The sequence below is a fragment of the Mesocricetus auratus genome, unplaced genomic scaffold (genome assembly GCF_017639785.1).
Source record: "Mesocricetus auratus isolate SY011 unplaced genomic scaffold, BCM_Maur_2.0 Super-Scaffold_100691, whole genome shotgun sequence".
In the NCBI taxonomy this organism is placed as follows: domain Eukaryota; kingdom Metazoa; phylum Chordata; class Mammalia; order Rodentia; family Cricetidae; genus Mesocricetus; species Mesocricetus auratus.
This window is the reverse complement of record NW_024429267.1, coordinates 56,839,963-56,858,584: the sequence shown is the minus strand read 5'-3', so window position 1 is coordinate 56,858,584 and position 18,622 is coordinate 56,839,963. Positions and strand designations below refer to the sequence as shown.

The window sequence follows — 18,622 nt, the reverse complement described above, 5'->3', positions numbered from 1 at the left end:
TGTGCGTGTGTGTATGTGTGTGAGTGCATGTGTGCATGCGTGTGTGTATGTGTGTGTGTGTGGTGTGCATGCATGCATGTGTGGTGGGTGGGTGTGGTGGGTGTGGTGTGCAGACGTGCAAGTGTGGTGCGTGTGCATGTGTGTATGAGTTTGTGTGTGTGTGTGTGTGTGTGTGTGTGTGTGTGTGTGTGTGTGTGTGTGTCCTGGAGGAAGAGGAAGCGGTCTGAATGCACTGGGAAATGAAGAGACCACTGTGCTGACAACGAGCTCGCAGACAGACCAGGAAGCAGAGGAAGCTCCCAGAGAATTAAATCTGTAGCGCTGGCTGCCTATTATTACTCTCTGCACGCAAGGGTGAAATGAAGACAGACCGGGTGGTGGGCACAGGGTGCTCTCCAGGCCCCAGCTGGAGATGGAGTTGTGTCAGGAATGAGCATTGATGGGATTGATTGACAGGAACAGTGGGAGAATCTTAGCCAGATTCCAAACGGGAGCACGAGGGAGAGCGGGCGTGGCTGGGGTACAGCTCCGCTGGAAGGCTGCCTGTCTAGCGCGTCTAAAGCCCCTGAGTTCAATCCCCAGCACCTCGTGAACTAGACGTGGTGGGACATCTGCACTTGGGAGGTGAAGGCGGAAGGATGCTCGGGTCATTTTCAACCATAGAGCTGTCTAAAGGCCAGCCCAGGCTGTGTGGGCCATGTCTCAGCAACACCAAAACAAAATAAAACAAACAAAAACACAAAGGGGCCGTAGAAATGACTCAGTGGCCGAGAACACACACACTGCTCTTGCAAAAGACACAAGTTCAGTTCCTAGCACCCATGATGGGCGGTTGACAGCTGACTGTAACCCCAGCTCCAGGGAGATATGAGTCCTCAGGCCTGGTTGGGGGGCTGCATTCACATTCACATGTACATAATTAAAAATAAACCTTAAAAAAAAACACTGTAGCAGAAATGAATGAGAAACAAGGTTGGGTGGGTTTGGACCAGCCGTGGATCTGGGAGGAGGTCGGTGGAAGGATGGCTACGATGAAAATACGAAGTGTGAAATTCCCAAAGAATTAATAATAATAATAATAATAATAATAAAACCACAAGAGCTGAAGCGGGGGAGAGTGAGGGCGGGGAGCTGATGCTGTGGCTGAGCGTTTAGCTGCCGCCGGCGGGCAGAGGGAAAGGGCCAGTGTCTGGGGGCCTGGGAGGAGCTGCGGCTCTCCCTGTACCTCTTGGTCTCTGCTTGGGGAAAACAAGGAGGCCAGGAGGAAGCAGAAAAAGCGGGCTTCCTCAAGTGAGAACAGGGGAGAGCTGCTGGCGCTTTCAGTGTGGCGTTCCTAACTCAAAGGATAAACCAGCTCCTAAAAGAGCATCCCCGCGGCGGCGTGTGCCCCTCGGCTGCCACAGGCAGGCAGCAGGCACCGGGACCACGCTGAGGGGTGCTGCCCAGTGGCTGCCAGATGCCTTCGAAGATGGGTGGAAACTCGAGGGGCTCTCACAGCTTGCCCGAGACCCCTATTAGTGAGAGCTTGAGACCTGGCTTGCGTCCTGCTGGCCTCCGGGGCTGCAGACTGTCACCTCGCCGCCGGGGATGTGTGACGCAGCCCCCAGCTACCCTCAGGTCCGCCCCAGACTTGAAATGCAGGTTCCCTCGCGATCAGCCGGTCTCCGGCTGGGAGCTTCTGCGCTTTCTTGCCACAGCATCTAAAGATAGGCTGCCTCACAGGAAACCAAATGCTATTGGCTAACTTCGCAAATAAAGATGCCCTCAGAGAGAGGGAAGTGTAGGCGTCTGGTGGAGTTTATGTGGGACTGGGGGACTAACTGGCTTTTCCTGTAGAAGTTCCGTCCCCATCTGCCCAGGTAAGTGCGGAGGACTCCTCCCACACCTGGGGTGGGGCGATCCGGCGCAGCCAGGGTACCGATGCAGTCTGACTCCTGTACCCATTTTCCTGAAGATGCAGATAAAACAGGGATGGAGAGTCTGTGATTAGCTCTTTTGCACACCCCCGAAATGAAGTGTGAATAATTTGTGAATAATTGCATTTTAGGATTGTGGAGAAAGGTTCGGGTAGAACAATACCAGGAAGGGGGGGGGAGTCTCTTGATACAAAATCACATTTGGGTGATAGGAGATATTGGTGTTTTTTGGTTTGGTTTGGTTTGGTTTTTGGTTTTTCGAGACAGGGTTTCTCTGTGTTGTTTTGGAGGCTGTCCTGGAACTCACTCTGTAGACCAGGCTGGCCTGGAACTCACAGAGATCAGCTTGCCTCTGCCTCCCGAGTGCTGGGATTAATGTCGTGCGCCACCAACACCCAGCTCGTAAAGATTAAAATTCATACCGTCAGTCGGACTCTGTTTCATGCCTTTAGTCAAGCACTTGGGACGCTGAGGCAGGAGGATTGCTACAAGTTTGAGACCAATATAGGTTGTATAATGAGTTCCAGGCCAGTTTGGGCTTCCACCTGAGACTCTATCTTAAACAATAACAACGACAGAAACTAGTTTTGATAGTGTTGATGGTTTCACTCCTTTTTTTAAAGTGCTTGTTCTCCAGAGACCCACGCGTGAGTGTGTGTAGATGAAATTAAATAGCCTAGTTTAGTCATGAAGTAGGAGACAGATGAAATATTAACTGTGAGTTGACAATCCCTGGACCTGAGTGGCAGGTGCTGGGTGGTTCCCCTGGTTGTGTAGAGGCTTGAGAATATAAAATAGGAATGCAGTGCTGAGAATGTAGCTCTGTTGATAGAGTGATTGCCTAGGAACCAAGAAGCCCTGGGTCCAATCCCAGCACCACATAAATTAAGCATGGTGACACACGCCTGTGACCCCAGCACTCAGGAAATAGAGGCAGGAAGTTCAGAGGCTCAGTGCCACCCTTGGTGCGTAGGGATTCTGAGACCAGCCTCGGTTTTATGAGACCCTGTCTCTAATAACAATAGTGATGACGTCGGTGATGAAAACAGACGTTCAAAATGACGCTGGCACTCTTTACTATAAACGTGTGTTTATATGGAGAAAAACTAAGAGCAGTGCCTGAATCTGCAAAGTTGTGTAATTTCGTGGATTTTTTTCTTCCTTTTCTTATCATTTTGGTAACATCTTCACTTGTTACAATGAACAGTTATTGCATTTATAATAAACTGGGTACAAACTCATTGCTCAGTTTCATAAATGTTCATAACCATGGCTCCAGGCTCAGATGTCTGAGCCTCTAGGAAGTGTGGTCTTTGGAAGGAAATGATAAGGTCAGACCTTGTCCCAGCTTTATATACACAGAACCTTCCAGAGGCCTGCTGAGGACAGCTGCAGCAGGCTTTTCCTCAATGGCCCTGTTATCATCTGGCAAAAGCAGACCCCAAGTGCCTGCAGCCTTGCTTGGGGCAAAAGAAAGGGCTGAGACTTGAGGATTCTCCCTTCCTTCCTCCCTCTCCCCTCCCTCCTTCCCTCCCTCCCTTCCTCTCCCCTCCCTCCTTCCTCCCCTCTCTCCCTCCTTCCCTCCTCTCCCTTCATCCTCCCTCCCTCTCCTCAAATTCCCCTCCTTTTTTTTCTGTTCCAACAACTTGAACTATAATACTTGGGGTAGGAAGAAATTCAGTCAAATGTAAAGACACTCAGACCATAGGAAAACACCGTGTTCAGGCACAGGCCACCTGAGCCCACTCAGACAAAGCTAGACTAGAGCTGGGCCCTGAGCCGCTGGGCCTTGGGCACCTGAGAGTCAGCAGGGTAGGAGCAGTGACTGGGCTTGGGCTTCTGGAAAACAGAAATGGCCCAGGAAGGGGTGTTCAGTGACTTCCAAGGGCAGACGTGAACCAAGGTCGTCCACTACAGACAGTGCCCCTGGGGCAGCAGGAACAACCCCATACCCAAGTCTACACTGGTGAGTTAATCACCCAGTGAGGTGGCGGCTCCGGCTCCGGGAAGCTGCATCCTTGGAGATCCTCGCAGGCAGCTACAGGAAGCAAGACTCCTCTCCCGGCAGGGTCCTGCTGCAAGTAGAAGCTTCCTGAGTGGGAGTAGGAATCCTGCAAGTCCACCTGAATCCTGTGCTCTTCCCTCCTCCCAGGAGGGAGTATCCCATGAGAGAACAGAGCTAGAAACAAAACGGAGAGGATTGGTATTTATGGGCGGATGCTGGGACAGAAAATAGTTCCAGGCCAGATTTAGTCTAACTAACCTGGCCCTTCACACACCGCTGTTTCCTGGGAAGAACCTACCCAATGCTGATCTGCTTAAAGTCGGCCCTCTCTGTACTTTGGCTGATCCCATTGCAGAGAGAGGGCTGGGTCGGGGGTGCTACCGCGCCTGGGGATGTAGTTCCGACTCTGCCCTTGGCAATGCTGCGGTCAGCTTCCTGCTTTAACAGTGGTAAGACCCAGGCAGCAGAGTGCACTGTGATGGTTAGGGTGTGGTGTGTAAAGTCCCAAACACTCGATCGGGCCAGCAAGGCGGATAAGGGCACCTGTGGCTAAGCTGGACGACCTGAGTGTGATCCTTGGGACATTCATGGTGGAAGGAGAGAACTGGCTCCCTCAAGACTCTCTTTGGCCGGGCGTTGGTGGCCCATGCCTTTAATCCCAGCACGCAGGAGGCGGAGGCAGGCGGATCTCTGTGAGTTCGAGGCCAGCCGGGTCTTCAAAGAGAGTTCCAGGACAGCCTCCAAAGCAATACAGAGAAACCCTGTCTCGAAAAACAAAAAAATAAGTAAACAATTATAAATGAGATGTGTTCTGACCACATGTTGCAGCGTGTGCAATTACATGCACACACACATAAATGATAGACAGACAGACAGATAGATGTACTTTTTTTTTTACCCACGTAAGGAACCCTGGTGTGGGACTGCCTGTTGAGAGTGGTGGCTCTGAGGACGTTGAGGTGACCCCTAGAGTCACAGCCAGTCAGCCTGGACTACCCAGAAACTTCCAGGACCGTGAGAGATGGTAGGAAGTGCACAACCTGCGCACACACACACCACACACAGCTAGCTGGCTCTGTCCTGAGGAGAACCGACCTTCCCACACCTTGGTGACAGGAGGTAGCTTGGTGCCAAGGTCTGAAGCCCCTGCGCCCCGAGAGAAATTAGGAGACGGGGCTGTGTGGCTGACTGCTCACATTTCCAAATCACAATGCCCGGGTCCTGGAGAAAAGTGTTCCTACCAGACACAGTGAAGCAAAGGCCCAGCACCTTCAAAAGGACTCCCACATTCAGGGAGGAGCAATTATTTACAAATTTCCTAAAAGAGAAAGGGGGCAGAGAAAAAGGACCTTCCTGTGGTTTCAACAGGCTGGATTAAGCCTCCTAGCCTTCGTTTCTTATTGGTTCTTAAACACGTGGCTTTGTGGGGAGTCTCTGCCAATGCTATGGCCAGCAGAGTAGTGACCCTCATGGGAAACTGGATTCAACACCACAGAGTTATCTGGTGCTGGCTCCAGTTTCTGGAGTCTGACCCTGGGCAGACTGTTGTCAGCATATTTAACAGCAGTACAGTTTGGGGGGGGGGAATAAAAGCTTCCCGGTAAAAGTGATCTTAACCCAGGTGCACAATAAATCTTTGACTGTGAAGACGGGCTCTGTAACGTAAGTGTGCCTACATCTGTGGCTGTGAAGTTGGGCTTTATAGCTTAAGGGCTGAGGGTCTGGTGTGGCCTCGGTCATACAGACAGCAGAGGGGTCACCAGCCTACAGAGTACATGCGGCATCTCCCCCAAGGATGGGTTCTACTGTCTGAGAAGCAACGATAAAGATAAAGTTCTGGGAGGGAGAGCCTGGGTAAACACAATGGCTGGGGGATTCGGTGAGCCCTGACCCTGCAGATGGCACTGGCCACCCGGCTACACACTACATCCATTCCCAGCCTTCTGGGTGGGAAACAGGCACACACAGCCCCTCCCCCGCAGACAAGCCGTGTGTGTGTGTGTGTGTGTGTGTGTGTGTGTGTGTGTGTGTGTGTAACACTCCCGGTTTCCCCAGAGCTTGTCTGTGAGCATGAGGACTTAATTAGCGTGGGCTTGGTGGCTCATAACTTTAATACCAGTAGCCAGGAGACTCAGGCAGGGGGATTGCAATGAGTTTGAGGCCAACTGAGGCTAAATAGGGAGTTCTGGGTCAGTATGGATGATAGTAGGAGACCCTGTCTCAAAAACTCCTACAGTAACTACAATTTTGTTATTAAAAGGCTGTTTCTCCATTGCTTAAAAAGGTGATAAAAATATTTGTTTTAAATTTTCACAGCCTGTTTTGATAGAAATAAACAAATACCACAAAGCGCTTTTAAAAGGAAAAGGGAGGGAGAGGTGCCAAACCCCAAATAATGGTGTGTTCTAGAAGGGAGGTAGCTCCTTTACCCAGGGGGTCCTGTAGTTCCCTTTAGATTTCCCTCGATGGTGGTTTTTTTTTGGGTTTTTTGGGGCAGTGTACCTTTGATCTGGGTTAAACCGGGATGGATAACATGTCATGGTACTTTACATGAGCTCATGGCTAGAGGAACAGAGAGTCCATCAGTCAGCCAACTTGTACAGAAATATGGGTGGCAACTGTAAAATGTCCCTCCTGCTGCAACCTCTTCTCTCTCTCTGTACCCGGAGACAGGCGTGATAGATGGATGGATAGATGGATGGATGGATGGATGGATGGATGGATGGATGGATGGATGGACGGACGGACGGATGGACGGACGGACGGACAGACAGATGGAGGCTGTCAGAGACTCTCTTAGAAGAGTCTTTGTAATGCAAACATGAGAACGTGCGTTCAAGCCTCAGAGCAAACTAGAGAGCCACACTTAGGTGTTATGAGAAGCTTTTTCTTTTGCTAGCCGCTTTGGTTTATCCCCCGCCAGTCGCCTGGGCTCTGCCGCGCCAGCCTGGTTCTAGATCCGCATGAGTCCCAAATAAACACACAGGAGGCTATATTCATTATGAAGCTGTTGGCCTTGTTTGTCTCTTACTGGCTAGCTCTGCCTTAAGTAATTACCCCATAATTGTTAATCTAAGTATGTTTCTTACCGGAGAATAGTTCCCGGCGTCCTACCCCCATGGCGTCACATGTTGACTCTCTTGTGTTTCCCCTTCCCAGAATCCTCCTCGATTCCTAGTCCCTCCTATCTAGGTTTTCTATTGGCCAGACAGTACTTTATTGACAAATGCACAGGCAAATAACAGGACTTCCCCAACATTAGAGACCCAGGGACACTAATCGGAAGCTAAAGCAGGATGTGGAGCCTAAAGGGGGGGGCATCATAAGAGGATGCCAGGCAGAAGAAAAGAACGTGGCCGCCCAACAAGAAGGGAAGCAAGGAGCCCGGAGCTGATTGGAAGCCACAGGCGAGGGTGCCCCCACCCCAAGCACAGGGGAACTAAAAATAAAGCGGCCTGAGAAGGAAGCTGGCCCAGATGGGCAGTGGAGTGAGGAGGAAGCTTTATGAAGTGGGTCATACAGATGCCATTTCTATTTGGATCTAGAACAGTGGTTAAAATCTCCCTGGTGCTGTGACCCTTTAATGCAGGTCCTCACGTTGTGGTGACCCCCAGCCATAAGATCATTTTTGCTGCTACACCATGACTGTCATTCTGCTACCACTATGAATCGCAATGTAGATACCTGTGTTTTGCAATGTTCTTAGGAGACAGACTCCTGTGAAAGGGCCCTTCAGCCCCCAAAGGGTTGTGACCCACGGAATGAGAACCCCTGATCTAGAACATTCCAAGCTCCGCTGCTGGGCTCAACTCAGATTTCCCAACTCAACACCAGTTAGTAGAACCAGGGATTAACTGCCAGAGAGGATGGAGGCCTGAGAACGGCTCCCAGGGGGTTGTGGGAGGTTTTCAGTGGGCGTGTTTGTGCATGCGTGTGTGCATGTCTGTGTGTGTGTACATGTGTGTGTGCATGTGTGTGTATGTTTGTGCATGTGCATGTGCACACACACACACATGAGGACCCATGTGCGTTCATTCAGAGCCCAGAGAAAGACACCAAGTGTCCCGCTCTGTCTCCCTCCACCCTATTCCTTCGGACAGGGTCTCCCCCTGACTGGAGCTAGGCTGGCAGCCAGCAGACCCCAGCAATCCTCTGCCTCCACCCGCCACAGTGCTGGCTTATAAGTGTGTGCATGCTCGGGTGAACCTGTGTGCACATGTATGTACATGCATGAGGAGGCCAGAGGTCAATCTCATGTGTCCTTCCTCAGCTCCGTCCACCTTGTTTTTAGACAGTTTCTCAACGGGACCTGAGGGTTACGATTAGGCCAGGCTGACTGGTCAGTGAGGTCCCAGGGATCTGCCTCCCCGGGGCTAGGGTTCCAAGCATGCACTGTCACACGTGTGTTGCTTTTGTCATGTGGTTCTGGTTATCTTCATATCTCAACCTTTTACTAGCTGAGCCCATAGGATTCGTGTTCTTGCCTGAGTTGCAAAGCACAGCCATTGGTGCTCAGCCAACACCAGCAACCACACACACACACACACACACACACACACCGTATGCTTCCTGCAGCCCTGAAGTGAGAGCCGCTGAGAGAATCCTGCAGAGGAGTACCTTGTTGGATTTTTTTTACACCATTTTATTAATTTACTTTTTACATTCCAATCCCAGTTCCCCCTCCCTCCTCTCCTCCCGCTCTCCCTACTCCTCCCTCCTCCCATCTGCTCCATGGGAGAGGGTAAGGCCTCCCCTAGGCAGTCTACAAGTCTGTCCCATCATCTCATTGAGGCAGGACCAAGGCCTCTCTCCACCCCCACACCCGTGTCCAGTCTGAGCAAGGTATCTCTCCGTATAGAATGGGCTCTACTAAGTCAGTTTGTGCATTAGTGTTAGATCTTGGACCCACTGCCAGTGGCCTCATATATTGTCCCAGTCACACCATTGTCACCTATATTAAGGGAGTCTAGCTCCGTCTTATGACCTTGTCAAACTTTTACCTTTGCTTTCTCATGCCTACTGCTTCCAAGGAATGCCTGCATTGGGGCAGGCCTCTGATCTCAGGCTGGCCTCTGCCTTATTGTGTAGCTCAGGCTGGCCTCAAACTGAAGATCTCCCTGGATTCCTGGGGATATATACTCCAGCTGCTGCCAGGAATCCCTAGCATAAAAATCTTAGGGGACCCTGGGGGAAGAAAAGGCTTGCTCAGGTCAGACCAGAAAGCCCCTTTGTGTAGCTGTCAGCGGGAGGAAGACTCGGGGAAGGGAGGCATTCTTCGCTGATGCGAGGTTTCCATCTGGAGGGGAGTCCTCGTGCTCTGGGGCTCATCTGCTGGTGCCGGTTTGAGCTGACACAGATTCTGAGCCCCTTCCAGGTAGATAAAAGTGATGCACACATGTGTGTCACGTCTGACTCATGCAGCTGAGTCAGCACTGCTTCTCGAAATCTGCCTAGAAGACACGGCTGAATTTCTGGTACAGGGTGTCTGTCCCACCAACAGACATGGCCGCTGTGACGAGTGAGGAAGGACTTTTCCCACACTGTTGTGGCTGTGGATGGCTGGTCAGCCCCTGCTGGGACCCCATGTGGTAAGGTTTACCTCACTCCTCCAGGTCTCACTTCTTCTACTCATTACTCATTCACTCACTCACTCAATCACTCACTCACTCACTCAATCACTCACTCACTCACTCATTCACTCACTCATTCACTCACTCACTTCATTCACTCATTCACTCACTCACTCACTCACTCAGCACACCAGGTCCCTCCAAAGCTCTCCAAGTCTAAGGGCCCAGGACCCACAGCCACAAAAGATATCCATATTCCCTCTGTAATTCTACAGGAAGTGGACTACTGGAAGGCAACCTTTCTTGGAACCCGTCGTTGTATTGTCATTTTAATTTTTCATAAAAAATCCATATTTTCGTTGATTTTTCAAAATTGAAAGCCAGTCACTAAAAATGCTTTCCAAATGCAGAGTGCTCCCACGGCTAAGAAAAAGATGCCAGCATATGTAGTAAAAACTGAATCTCCTTTTCCCTCTCCTTTAGTCTCCGGCATTGCCCCCTGATACTACGGTCCCCACCACCAGCTTGTCCCTCTCCACACAACCCTTTCCAACCTCTACACAAATGGCTGTATCCTGCCTCCAGGGGACCTCCCGTGGAGCTCAGGGTTTGTCTTGAAGCAGGTGTTTGGTGTTGTGTCACTCAGACCCACCGTAGTTCAGTTTGCTCTGTCTGGACTGAATAGAACTTCACGAAGGGGGTCTTACTCAGATCCACTGTAGTTCAGTTTGCTCTGTCTGGACTGAATAGAACTTCACGAAAGGGTCTTTCTCTCCTCCACTTTCAAAATAAGCAGGAACTGGTGTACTTTCCATGTCAGTGGAAAAAAGTAATGTCTTTAAATACCAAATTTCCAGCAAGTCCAGGGCCCACTGACGCATGAGTCTCCGCAGCTAGCTTGGGCGTGTCTAAAGGTCGGAAGGACTCTGCAAGGACCTGTTGTGGGTAACACATTGGGATAGACTCTTTCCCTAGAACGGCTCATGGCCAATCACGACACTGAACCCCAGGCCTGTAGAGGGACCTCTAAGCCCAAAGGCTCCAACCTCTGTGAGTCCACAGAAGCTGGGGACTGGGAGACAGACCCTAGGCATGAAGAGGCAGAATGGGGACTCCTGACTTTGGCTTCCTCATAGGAGAAGGAGGAAGAATGTGACCGTCATGGGGCCCCTCATTTGTGACCTCCAAGGGTCTGCTTTCATATCGCTGCACGTATGTCTTGCCATGACAGGGAAGATAAGCCTCCCATATTACAAGCCTCCTGGGCTATGTAACAACCCCTACTTGTTCACCCGTCAACCACACACATATGAAATCACATGTTTTAGGGTTTTTCATTTATTATTTGTGACTCACTCGATTATTTTTTGAGACAAAGTCTCAAATATCCCAGGTTGGACTGAAGCTTGCTGTGCAGCCAAGGGTGAGGTGAGCTAGCCTTAGACCCTGACCCTCCCTCTCCCCCTCCATCTCCTAGTTGCTGGGATTAACGGGAATATCCTAGCAAGCTTAGTTTGTGTGGTGCTAGGGATGGAACCCAAGGCTTTGTTCTTTCTAGGCAAGCACCGTAACCACACAGCTGCGTCCCCGGACCTGAGGTGATAGCTGCTGAGTTCAGAAAGTGCTGTGAGGCAGGGGCTGGCAACGGCCAGCTTGAATGTTGCTCGCTGAGGAGGGCAGCAGAGGACAAAGGTCCTGCCTGCCGCTTGACACAATGCTCGCCCGCGCTCTTCCTGGAGTTGAGAGTTCCATCACAGCCTGAGATGGTCCAGAGCAGACCCCCCTCAGCCCAGTGCATCAGGAAAGAGGCCGACTGAGATGTGGAACACCCAGGGAGGTGGTGCAGGAAGGAGCCATGGGTGGGCCTGCGTGAAACCATCTCAAGCAGGGTTCGGTGGGTGTGGAAACCCCCGCTGTTAAAAACCGTGAGCTCTGCTTTCCGTTTCAGTGGGGAAGCCCTGAGATTCCCTCAGACTTCTGAGGGTTCCGTCTGTGGTTTCAAGAGGCAGACCAGGAGGCCCAGGGGAGCAGTACGGATCGAGCAACCAGTACATCCTGGTTGGGAATCAAATGGGAAGGGGACAAGTTTTATTATCCAACCTGTGGAGAAATCTCCTCTTTTCCCATTATCGCCCGTAAGGAAATAGGAAGAAGATAAGGTTAGGGCTGGGGAGATCCCAATATTTTAGCCACTCAAGCCAAGGGCAGCAGGCTGGCTGAACCCGATTAGGTCAGCCGGTCCTTCCGTGAGTACAGAGCCACCTGGGTCGCAACAATGCTTGTGCTCTTCGCCTCGGGCTGTGAGATGGCCAGTCCAGTGTGACGAGGATGGAGGCATTTTCCACACAGTATTAAACCCAGGGGAGTCCTGGGTACCATGAAACAGGAGTGTGGGACTATGATGGTTATTCTCCTCCTGACTGGTGACCAAACACCCGACAAGAAGTGGCTTATGGGAGGAGGAAGTTACAGGCTCTTCTGCGATGGACCAGGCCGGGGCTGTCTGTCCGCAAAGCCGCTTGTTTTTAACTCCAGGCTGCAAACCTTTTTTCTCTCAGGAAAGCATCTCTGTGATCTTAGCAAAAACTTGTCAGAACCCAACGCGAGCTTTCTGAACTCAGCAGGTGTGACACTCCCTCCTCCCCCAAACGAGGTGACAGGATTGTTCTGGCAGCAGGTGGGGGGCATGGTGGCAGGAGTGCCAGCTGCTCACAATGCATCTGCCAGGCGGAAAGGAGACAGATGTGTCACAACTCTGCTCACATACCCAGCCTGTGAAACGGCTCCATCCACATTTGGAGTTGGTTGTTTGCTTTGCTTTTTGTTTTCTCTGAGACAGGGTTTCCCTGTGCAATCCTGGCTGTCCTGGAACTCCCTCTGTAGACCAGGCTGACCTCCAGCTTGGATATATGCCTGCTTCTGTCTCCTAAGTGTTGGGATTAAAGGTGCACACCACCACTGCCCAGCTAGAGTGGGTCTTTCTAACTTGTAAAAATCCCTCGCATAGGGCTGGAGAGATGGCTCAGTAGTTTAGAGCATTTGCTGCTCTTTCAGAGGACCCGGGTTCAATTCCCAGCACCCACATGATGACTCACACCATCTGTAACTCAAGTTTCAGGGAACCCGACACCCTCTTCCGTTCTGGATGTCAGACACACACACACACACACACACACACACACACACGTGTGTGTGTGTGAGCGCGCGGCGCACAAATATACATGCAGGCAAAGTATCTGTACACACAGAACAAACAAGTCTTCACAGAGATTATAAATTAGTAACAAAGTATCTGTACACACAGAACAAACAAGTCTTCACAGAGATTATAAATTAGTAACAAAGTATCTGTACACAAAAACAAACAAGTCTTCATAGAGATAATAAATAAGTAACAAAGTATCTGTACACACAGAACAAACAAGTCTTCACAGAGATTATAAATTAGTAACAAAGTATCTGTACACAAAAACAAACAAGTCTTCATAGAGATAATAAATAAGTAACAAAGTATCTGTACACACAGAACAAACAAGTCTTCACAGAGATTATAAATTAGTAACAAAGTATCTGTACACAAAAACAAACAAGTCTTCATAGAGATAATAAATAAGTAACAAAGTATCTGTACACACAGAACAAACAAGTCTTCACAGAGATTATAAATTAGTAACAAAGTATCTGTACACAAAAACAAACAAGTCTTCATAGAGATAATAAATAAGTAACAAAGTATCTGTACACACAGAACAAACAAGTCTTCACAGAGATTATAAATTAGTAACAAAGTATCTGTACACAAAAACAAACAAGTCTTCATAGAGATAATAAATAAGTAACAAAGTATCTATACACACAGAACAATCAAGTCTTTATAGAAATTATGAATAAATAACAAAGTATCTGTACACACAAAATAAACGAGTCTTTATAGAAATTATAAATAAGTAATCCGCTCCATCACAGACATGCTGAGATATTTGTTTCCATGGTAATTCTAAATCTCATCAAAGAGTGACGAGATGCAAGGCAAGCACTGGTCATGCAGGAGATTCAGTCAGGGTAGCCCCAGTGTCCGGGGAGCCCCCGTGCCAGGGTATTAGCCCCCAACCACCTGTAACTCCAGCTCAGGAGATCCACAATCCTCATCAGGATTCCACAAGTATCTGCACTCACACGTGTGTTCTCCTACACACAAACGCACATACACATAATTTTAAACGAATACTAAAAAAAAAAAAAGCAGCCTTGACTCCCAGCCCTCAGGAGACAGAGGCAGGTGGATCTCTGTGAGTTGCAGGCCAACCTGGTCTACATATCACATTCCAGGGCAGCCAGGGCTACATATGGAGAGCCTGTTTCAAAAATAAATAAATAGATAGATAAACACATAAATAAATGTTTTAAAAGCTAGCATGAGTGAAGATGAAATTTAGCGGACCCCAGCTCATGTTTGCTCCCCCTGTGTGCCCCACACAGCCAGAGAGAACTGCAGTCCTCTAACGCGGTCGTGTTGTTTCCCCGCCTGGTCCAGGCTCCACCATGCCGACCTTCCCCCCAGAGCTGGATGTGGAGAACTTCGAGTATGATGAGTCTGCTGAGGCCTGCTACGTGGGCGACATCGTGGCCTTCGGGACTGTCTTTCTGTCCATCTTCTACTCCCTCGTCTTCGCCTTTGGTCTGGTGGGAAATCTTTTGGTGGTACTGGCCCTCACCAGCAGCCGGAAGCCCAAGGGCATCACCGACATCTACCTCCTGAACCTGGCCTTGAGTGACCTGCTTTTCGTGGCCACCTTGCCCCTCTGGACTCACTATATCGTCAGCGAGGAAGGCCTCCACAACGCCGTGTGCAAGCTCACCACTGCCTTCTTCTTCATCGGCTTCTTTGGGGGCATATTCTTCATTACCGTCATCAGCATCGATAGGTACCTGGCCATTGTCCTGGCCGCCAACTCCATGAACAACCGAACGGTGCAGCATGGTGTCACCATCAGCCTGGGCGTCTGGGCGGCAGCCATCTTGGTGGCGGCGCCCCAGTTCATGTTCACAAAGAGAAAGGAAAACGAATGTCTGGGTGACTACCCCCAGGTCCTGCAGGAAATCTGGCCCGTGCTCCGCAACTCGGAAGCCAACATCCTGGGCTTCCTGCTGCCGCTGCTCATCATGAGTTTTTGCTACTTCCGGATCATCCAGACGCTGTTTTCCTGCAAGAATCACAAGAAGGTCAGGGCCATCAAACTCATCCTCCTGGTGGTGGTGGTCTTCTTCCTCTTCTGGACGCCGTACAACATCGTGATCTTCATGGAGACACTCAAATTCTACAACTTCTTCCCTAGCTGCGACACCAAGAGGGACCTGAGGTTGGCGCTCAGTGTGACGGAGACAGTGGCGTTCAGCCACTGTTGCCTGAACCCTCTCATCTACGCCTTTGCTGGGGAGAAGTTCAGGCGGTACCTGGGACACCTGTACAGGAAGTGCCTGGCTGTCCTGTGCGGCCGTCCTGTCCACGTCAACTTCACGCCGGAATCTCAGAGAAGCCGGCAGGAGAGCATCCTGAGCAGCTTCACTCATTACACGAGTGACGGAGACGGCTCGCTGCTGCTCTAAAAGGCTCTCCTGGCTCCACCAAGAACCCAGAGTTCTTGACTCTGGCTCTGCCTTAGGAGGACGGACTTGCTTTTCCAGCTGTGTCTTATGTGCGAGAGACGCCTACAAAGCAACCCCACGGTGTTTTTGAAAATTTTATGTTCAATTCGAGAAAGGCACACACATCTCTTACTGTAAACGCTGAACACTGGGCTTCCAAGTGACAAAGCTTCTAACCCGATTAACATAATGACATAGGGCTTGGTGAGGGTTGTTAACAAGATCTTGTGGGTAAGGGGGGGGTGATTAAATCTCAGGCTGAGTGGAAACCAAGGTTTGAGTCCAGCTAGAATGCTCCCTCCCCAACCTTGAGATCTTTGAGTAGTGACAGGTCATCCAGGCCCACATTCCAAAGCTTTGACACCAGAGAAGGACCTTGTCTCTGATTTCAAGGTCAACATTCCCAGGGAGGGGCATCCATTGGCCGAGATATGTCACGTGACCGTCCCTTGATTAGTTGGTGGCATTGAGATAGAACTGATCTAAGATATTGTTGGAACCTCAAGGCTAGAGGTTGAGGGGGTGGGAACTACCGCAATGAGACAGGAAAAGAGTAGGGCTGACTCAGGCTCTCCCTCGGCAACCAGCCCGTGTCTACGGCCAAGCTTCTTCATTAACTGTCTTGAGGATGTCCTGAAAACTTCAAGGGCCAGGCCCGTGTGTTTTCATTCGATGTAGTGAGCAGTGGGGGCCCTTGAAGTAGATAAGATGCAGTTCTAAAAATAGACTCCGCGTTGTCTCTTCCTTCCCAAAGGACTCCACCCAAGCTGCTGCCGGGTCCCTTCTTTTCGTCTTCTCCCAAATCCCTCCACTTCTCTCACCCCCCCCACCCCAGGGGGTGGGGAGATAGAATCTCTCTCCAGACTGAAGGGATGGATTCATATCCCAGCTCTGTCACTTACACATTGGGGAGACCGGAGCCAACAGAGCTTCGGCCCCCTCATCCCCTCATCTGCAGAAAGGGCGCAGTGGCAAGTCAGCCAGGAATGTAGCTTTGCCTGTCTCTGGCCCTGTTGTCCTGCCTCTGTTCAGGTAGACCGAGAGGAGCCTGCAGGGAACAGCCAGGTAAGAGGAGACCCATAGCTACAGAGATGGTCAACAACACCTAGATCGACCGACCCATATCCATCTCCCTGCTGTCAACCATGACCCAGGCTTGCTTTCTGCCTCCACCCTGAAAGCATCAGGTGATCTAGCCACCTGTGTTCACCGACTGGGGCCTCGTTTAGAATCTGACCTTGAGAATTCCAGGGCAGTATGGTTTTATAACCTGCTAAATAAATAAATAATAAAAAAATAAATAAACACTGGATTAGGGCTGGAGAGATGGCTCAGCCGTTAAAGGCTAGGCTCACAATGAAAAACCACTGGATTCCAAATTGCTCTCTGTTCCTGTGCAGCACTGCAGTAACCATTCGAGAAGTCTCTCCCAGATGGTGGCCTCATTGAGGAAGTTGTGGCATGTGGCTCATTGTGGTGTGTCTGACATCTCCTTGGCAGTCTGCATGTTTGTGTCAAGGATGCAAGCATGGTCCAGCATTTTGACACTGCAACATGATGCTGTCTTCTACAAAGGTCACAAATGAGGATCTCAAAATTGAGTTACCAAAGTAGGGGGCCTAGAAAGATGGCTCAGTGGTTCAGAGCACCGGCTGCTCTTCTAGAGGACTGGGGTTCCATTCCCAGCACCCACTAATAATTGGTCTATAACTCCAGTTCCAGATGATCCAACACCCTCTTCTGGTTTCTGAGAGCACCAGACATGCACAGACAATAAATGCACACAAAATAAGTAAAAAAACAACAAAAAGACTATTTGGTTTTTCAAGACAGACTCTCTCTATGTAACCCTGGCTGTTCTAAAACTTTCTATGTAACCAGGCTGGCCTAGAACTCACAGAGATCCACCTGCCTCTACCTCCCAAGTGCTGGGATTAAAGGTGTGTGCCACCATGCCAGGCTCAGTAAATAAATTTTTTTTAGTTTTGAAAATATCAAATGTTTTCAGTAAATTTATGATTTGGTGTTGCTCCATATTCACTGCTATCCTGAGTCACATGGTTAGACACACCTACATTACGTCTATTTTACTTGTAATTCTGTTGATAAACGTTTGGTTTCCTTCCCATTTTTAGCAAATACAAATCTCACAGCACTTTAATCTGTGGTGTTTTCCTCTTCCTGTTCAGTTATTTCTATCAGATATATTCTCTGCAGTGGGGATAACTGGACCAAAGGGCATGGGAACTGTTTTAGATCTTCTCTCCAAGTGTTTTATCAAAAAGCAAAGCCTGCCCACGCCTTTAAATCACAACACTCATGAGGCAGAGGCAGGCTGATCTCTGTGAGTTCAAGGTCAGCCCGGTCTACTGAGTGAGACCCTGACTTTAAAAAAAAAAAAAAGGAAAAAATGCAAAGCTCTATAGGGAAGGCCAGCAAGTCATCTGAGCCTAAAACATCTTCATCCTGACTAATCGGGAAGTGATGATGTACGTCTGTAAGTCTGTCAGACACAGGCATCTTGTCTCTGCATCGCCACCTGTATTGACAGCCACAGTAAGAGCCCTTTCAGGTTTCTTGAAAAATTTTAACCCTGACTGATCATTGTGTGTGTGTGTGCACACGTGCGTGCACACAAAGGAATTCAGAGGCAGAAGTTGGGGCTCTCCTTCCACCACGTGGGTCCTGGGGTCAAACTCAGGTTGTGTGGCTTGGTGGCAAGCGTCTTTATCTGAGGAACCATCTCTCCAGCCCCCATTTAGTTTCTGACGCATATGTATGACCTTCATTTGCTGACGACAATTTGTTGCAAACCTTTATGGTGCACATGTTCTACACGACATAGGAGCTGGAATCCAGAGACTTTCCAAGGCAGTGAGACCATGCCTCTGCCCTCAGTGGTTTCAGTTTTTGAGATGGCTTCTCACTATGTACCCCTGGCTGGCCTGAAACCTGGAGATCCGTCTGCCTCTGCGTCTGAGTGCAGCCATTTCGGGTGTGCCTAGCACACCAGGATGGATTTCTGTAGACGAAGAGGCTGGACTGTGCTTGCTTGCTGTGTAATGGCTCGGAGATAACAACATTTGACCCGAGACTTGCGCGCTAAGAGTTTCTCCTGTAGCATGATAAATAAGAGACTCCAAGCTGAAGATCAGAAAAGCAAAGCAGCCAGCCATTAGTTCTCACCTCTCCCTCAGGCTGGAAGGGCCGATCCACGAGCTCTCCGCCAAGCCTCAGACTGCTGCCTCTCCTCAGTGTAGCTGGAGAAAATCCCACCAGCTCTCCACCAAGCCTCAGACTGCTGCCTCTCCTCAGTGTAGCTGGAGAAAATCCCATCAGCTCTCCACCAAGCCTCAGACTGCTGCCTCTCCTCAGTGTAGCTGGAGAAAATCCCACCAGCTCTCCACCAAGCCTCAGACTGCCGCCTCTCCTCAGTGTAGCTGGAGAAAATCCCACCAGCTCTCCACCAAGCCTCAGACTGCCGC

At 49.9% G+C, this 18,622-nt stretch overlaps 1 protein-coding gene and 1 long non-coding RNA gene across 3 annotated transcripts; one reads left to right on the top strand and one right to left on the bottom strand.

The window, feature by feature from the left end:
- The first annotated feature begins 1,659 nt into the window (after positions 1-1,659).
- On the top strand, positions 1,660-16,447 carry Cx3cr1 (C-X3-C motif chemokine receptor 1). 2 transcript variants are annotated; one of them, XM_013122171.3, is made up of 2 exons: positions 1,660-1,859; positions 14,026-16,447. In XM_013122171.3, exon 2 carries the CDS (start codon positions 14,034-14,036, stop codon positions 15,096-15,098), a length of 1,065 nt encoding a protein of 354 aa, XP_012977625.1. In that variant the 5' UTR covers positions 1,660-1,859; positions 14,026-14,033; the 3' UTR covers positions 15,099-16,447. The 2 variants fall into 2 exon arrangements, with proteins under 2 accessions (XP_012977625.1, XP_021089905.1); XM_021234246.2 differs by having other exon boundaries at positions 1,771-1,859; positions 13,971-16,447.
- Positions 3,617-7,056, bottom strand: LOC121137542. The gene is made up of 2 exons (XR_005874821.1): positions 7,011-7,056; positions 3,617-4,095 (listed from the first exon to the last, which is right to left on the bottom strand). It is a non-coding gene; the product is annotated as an uncharacterized LOC121137542 (long non-coding RNA).
- Positions 16,448-18,622: the final 2,175 nt, after the last annotated feature.

Coding starts and splice junctions, on each gene's coding strand:
- Cx3cr1 (XM_013122171.3), top strand. CDS start 14,034: ATGCCGACCTTCCCCCCAGAGCTGGATGTGGAGAACTTCGAGTATGAT.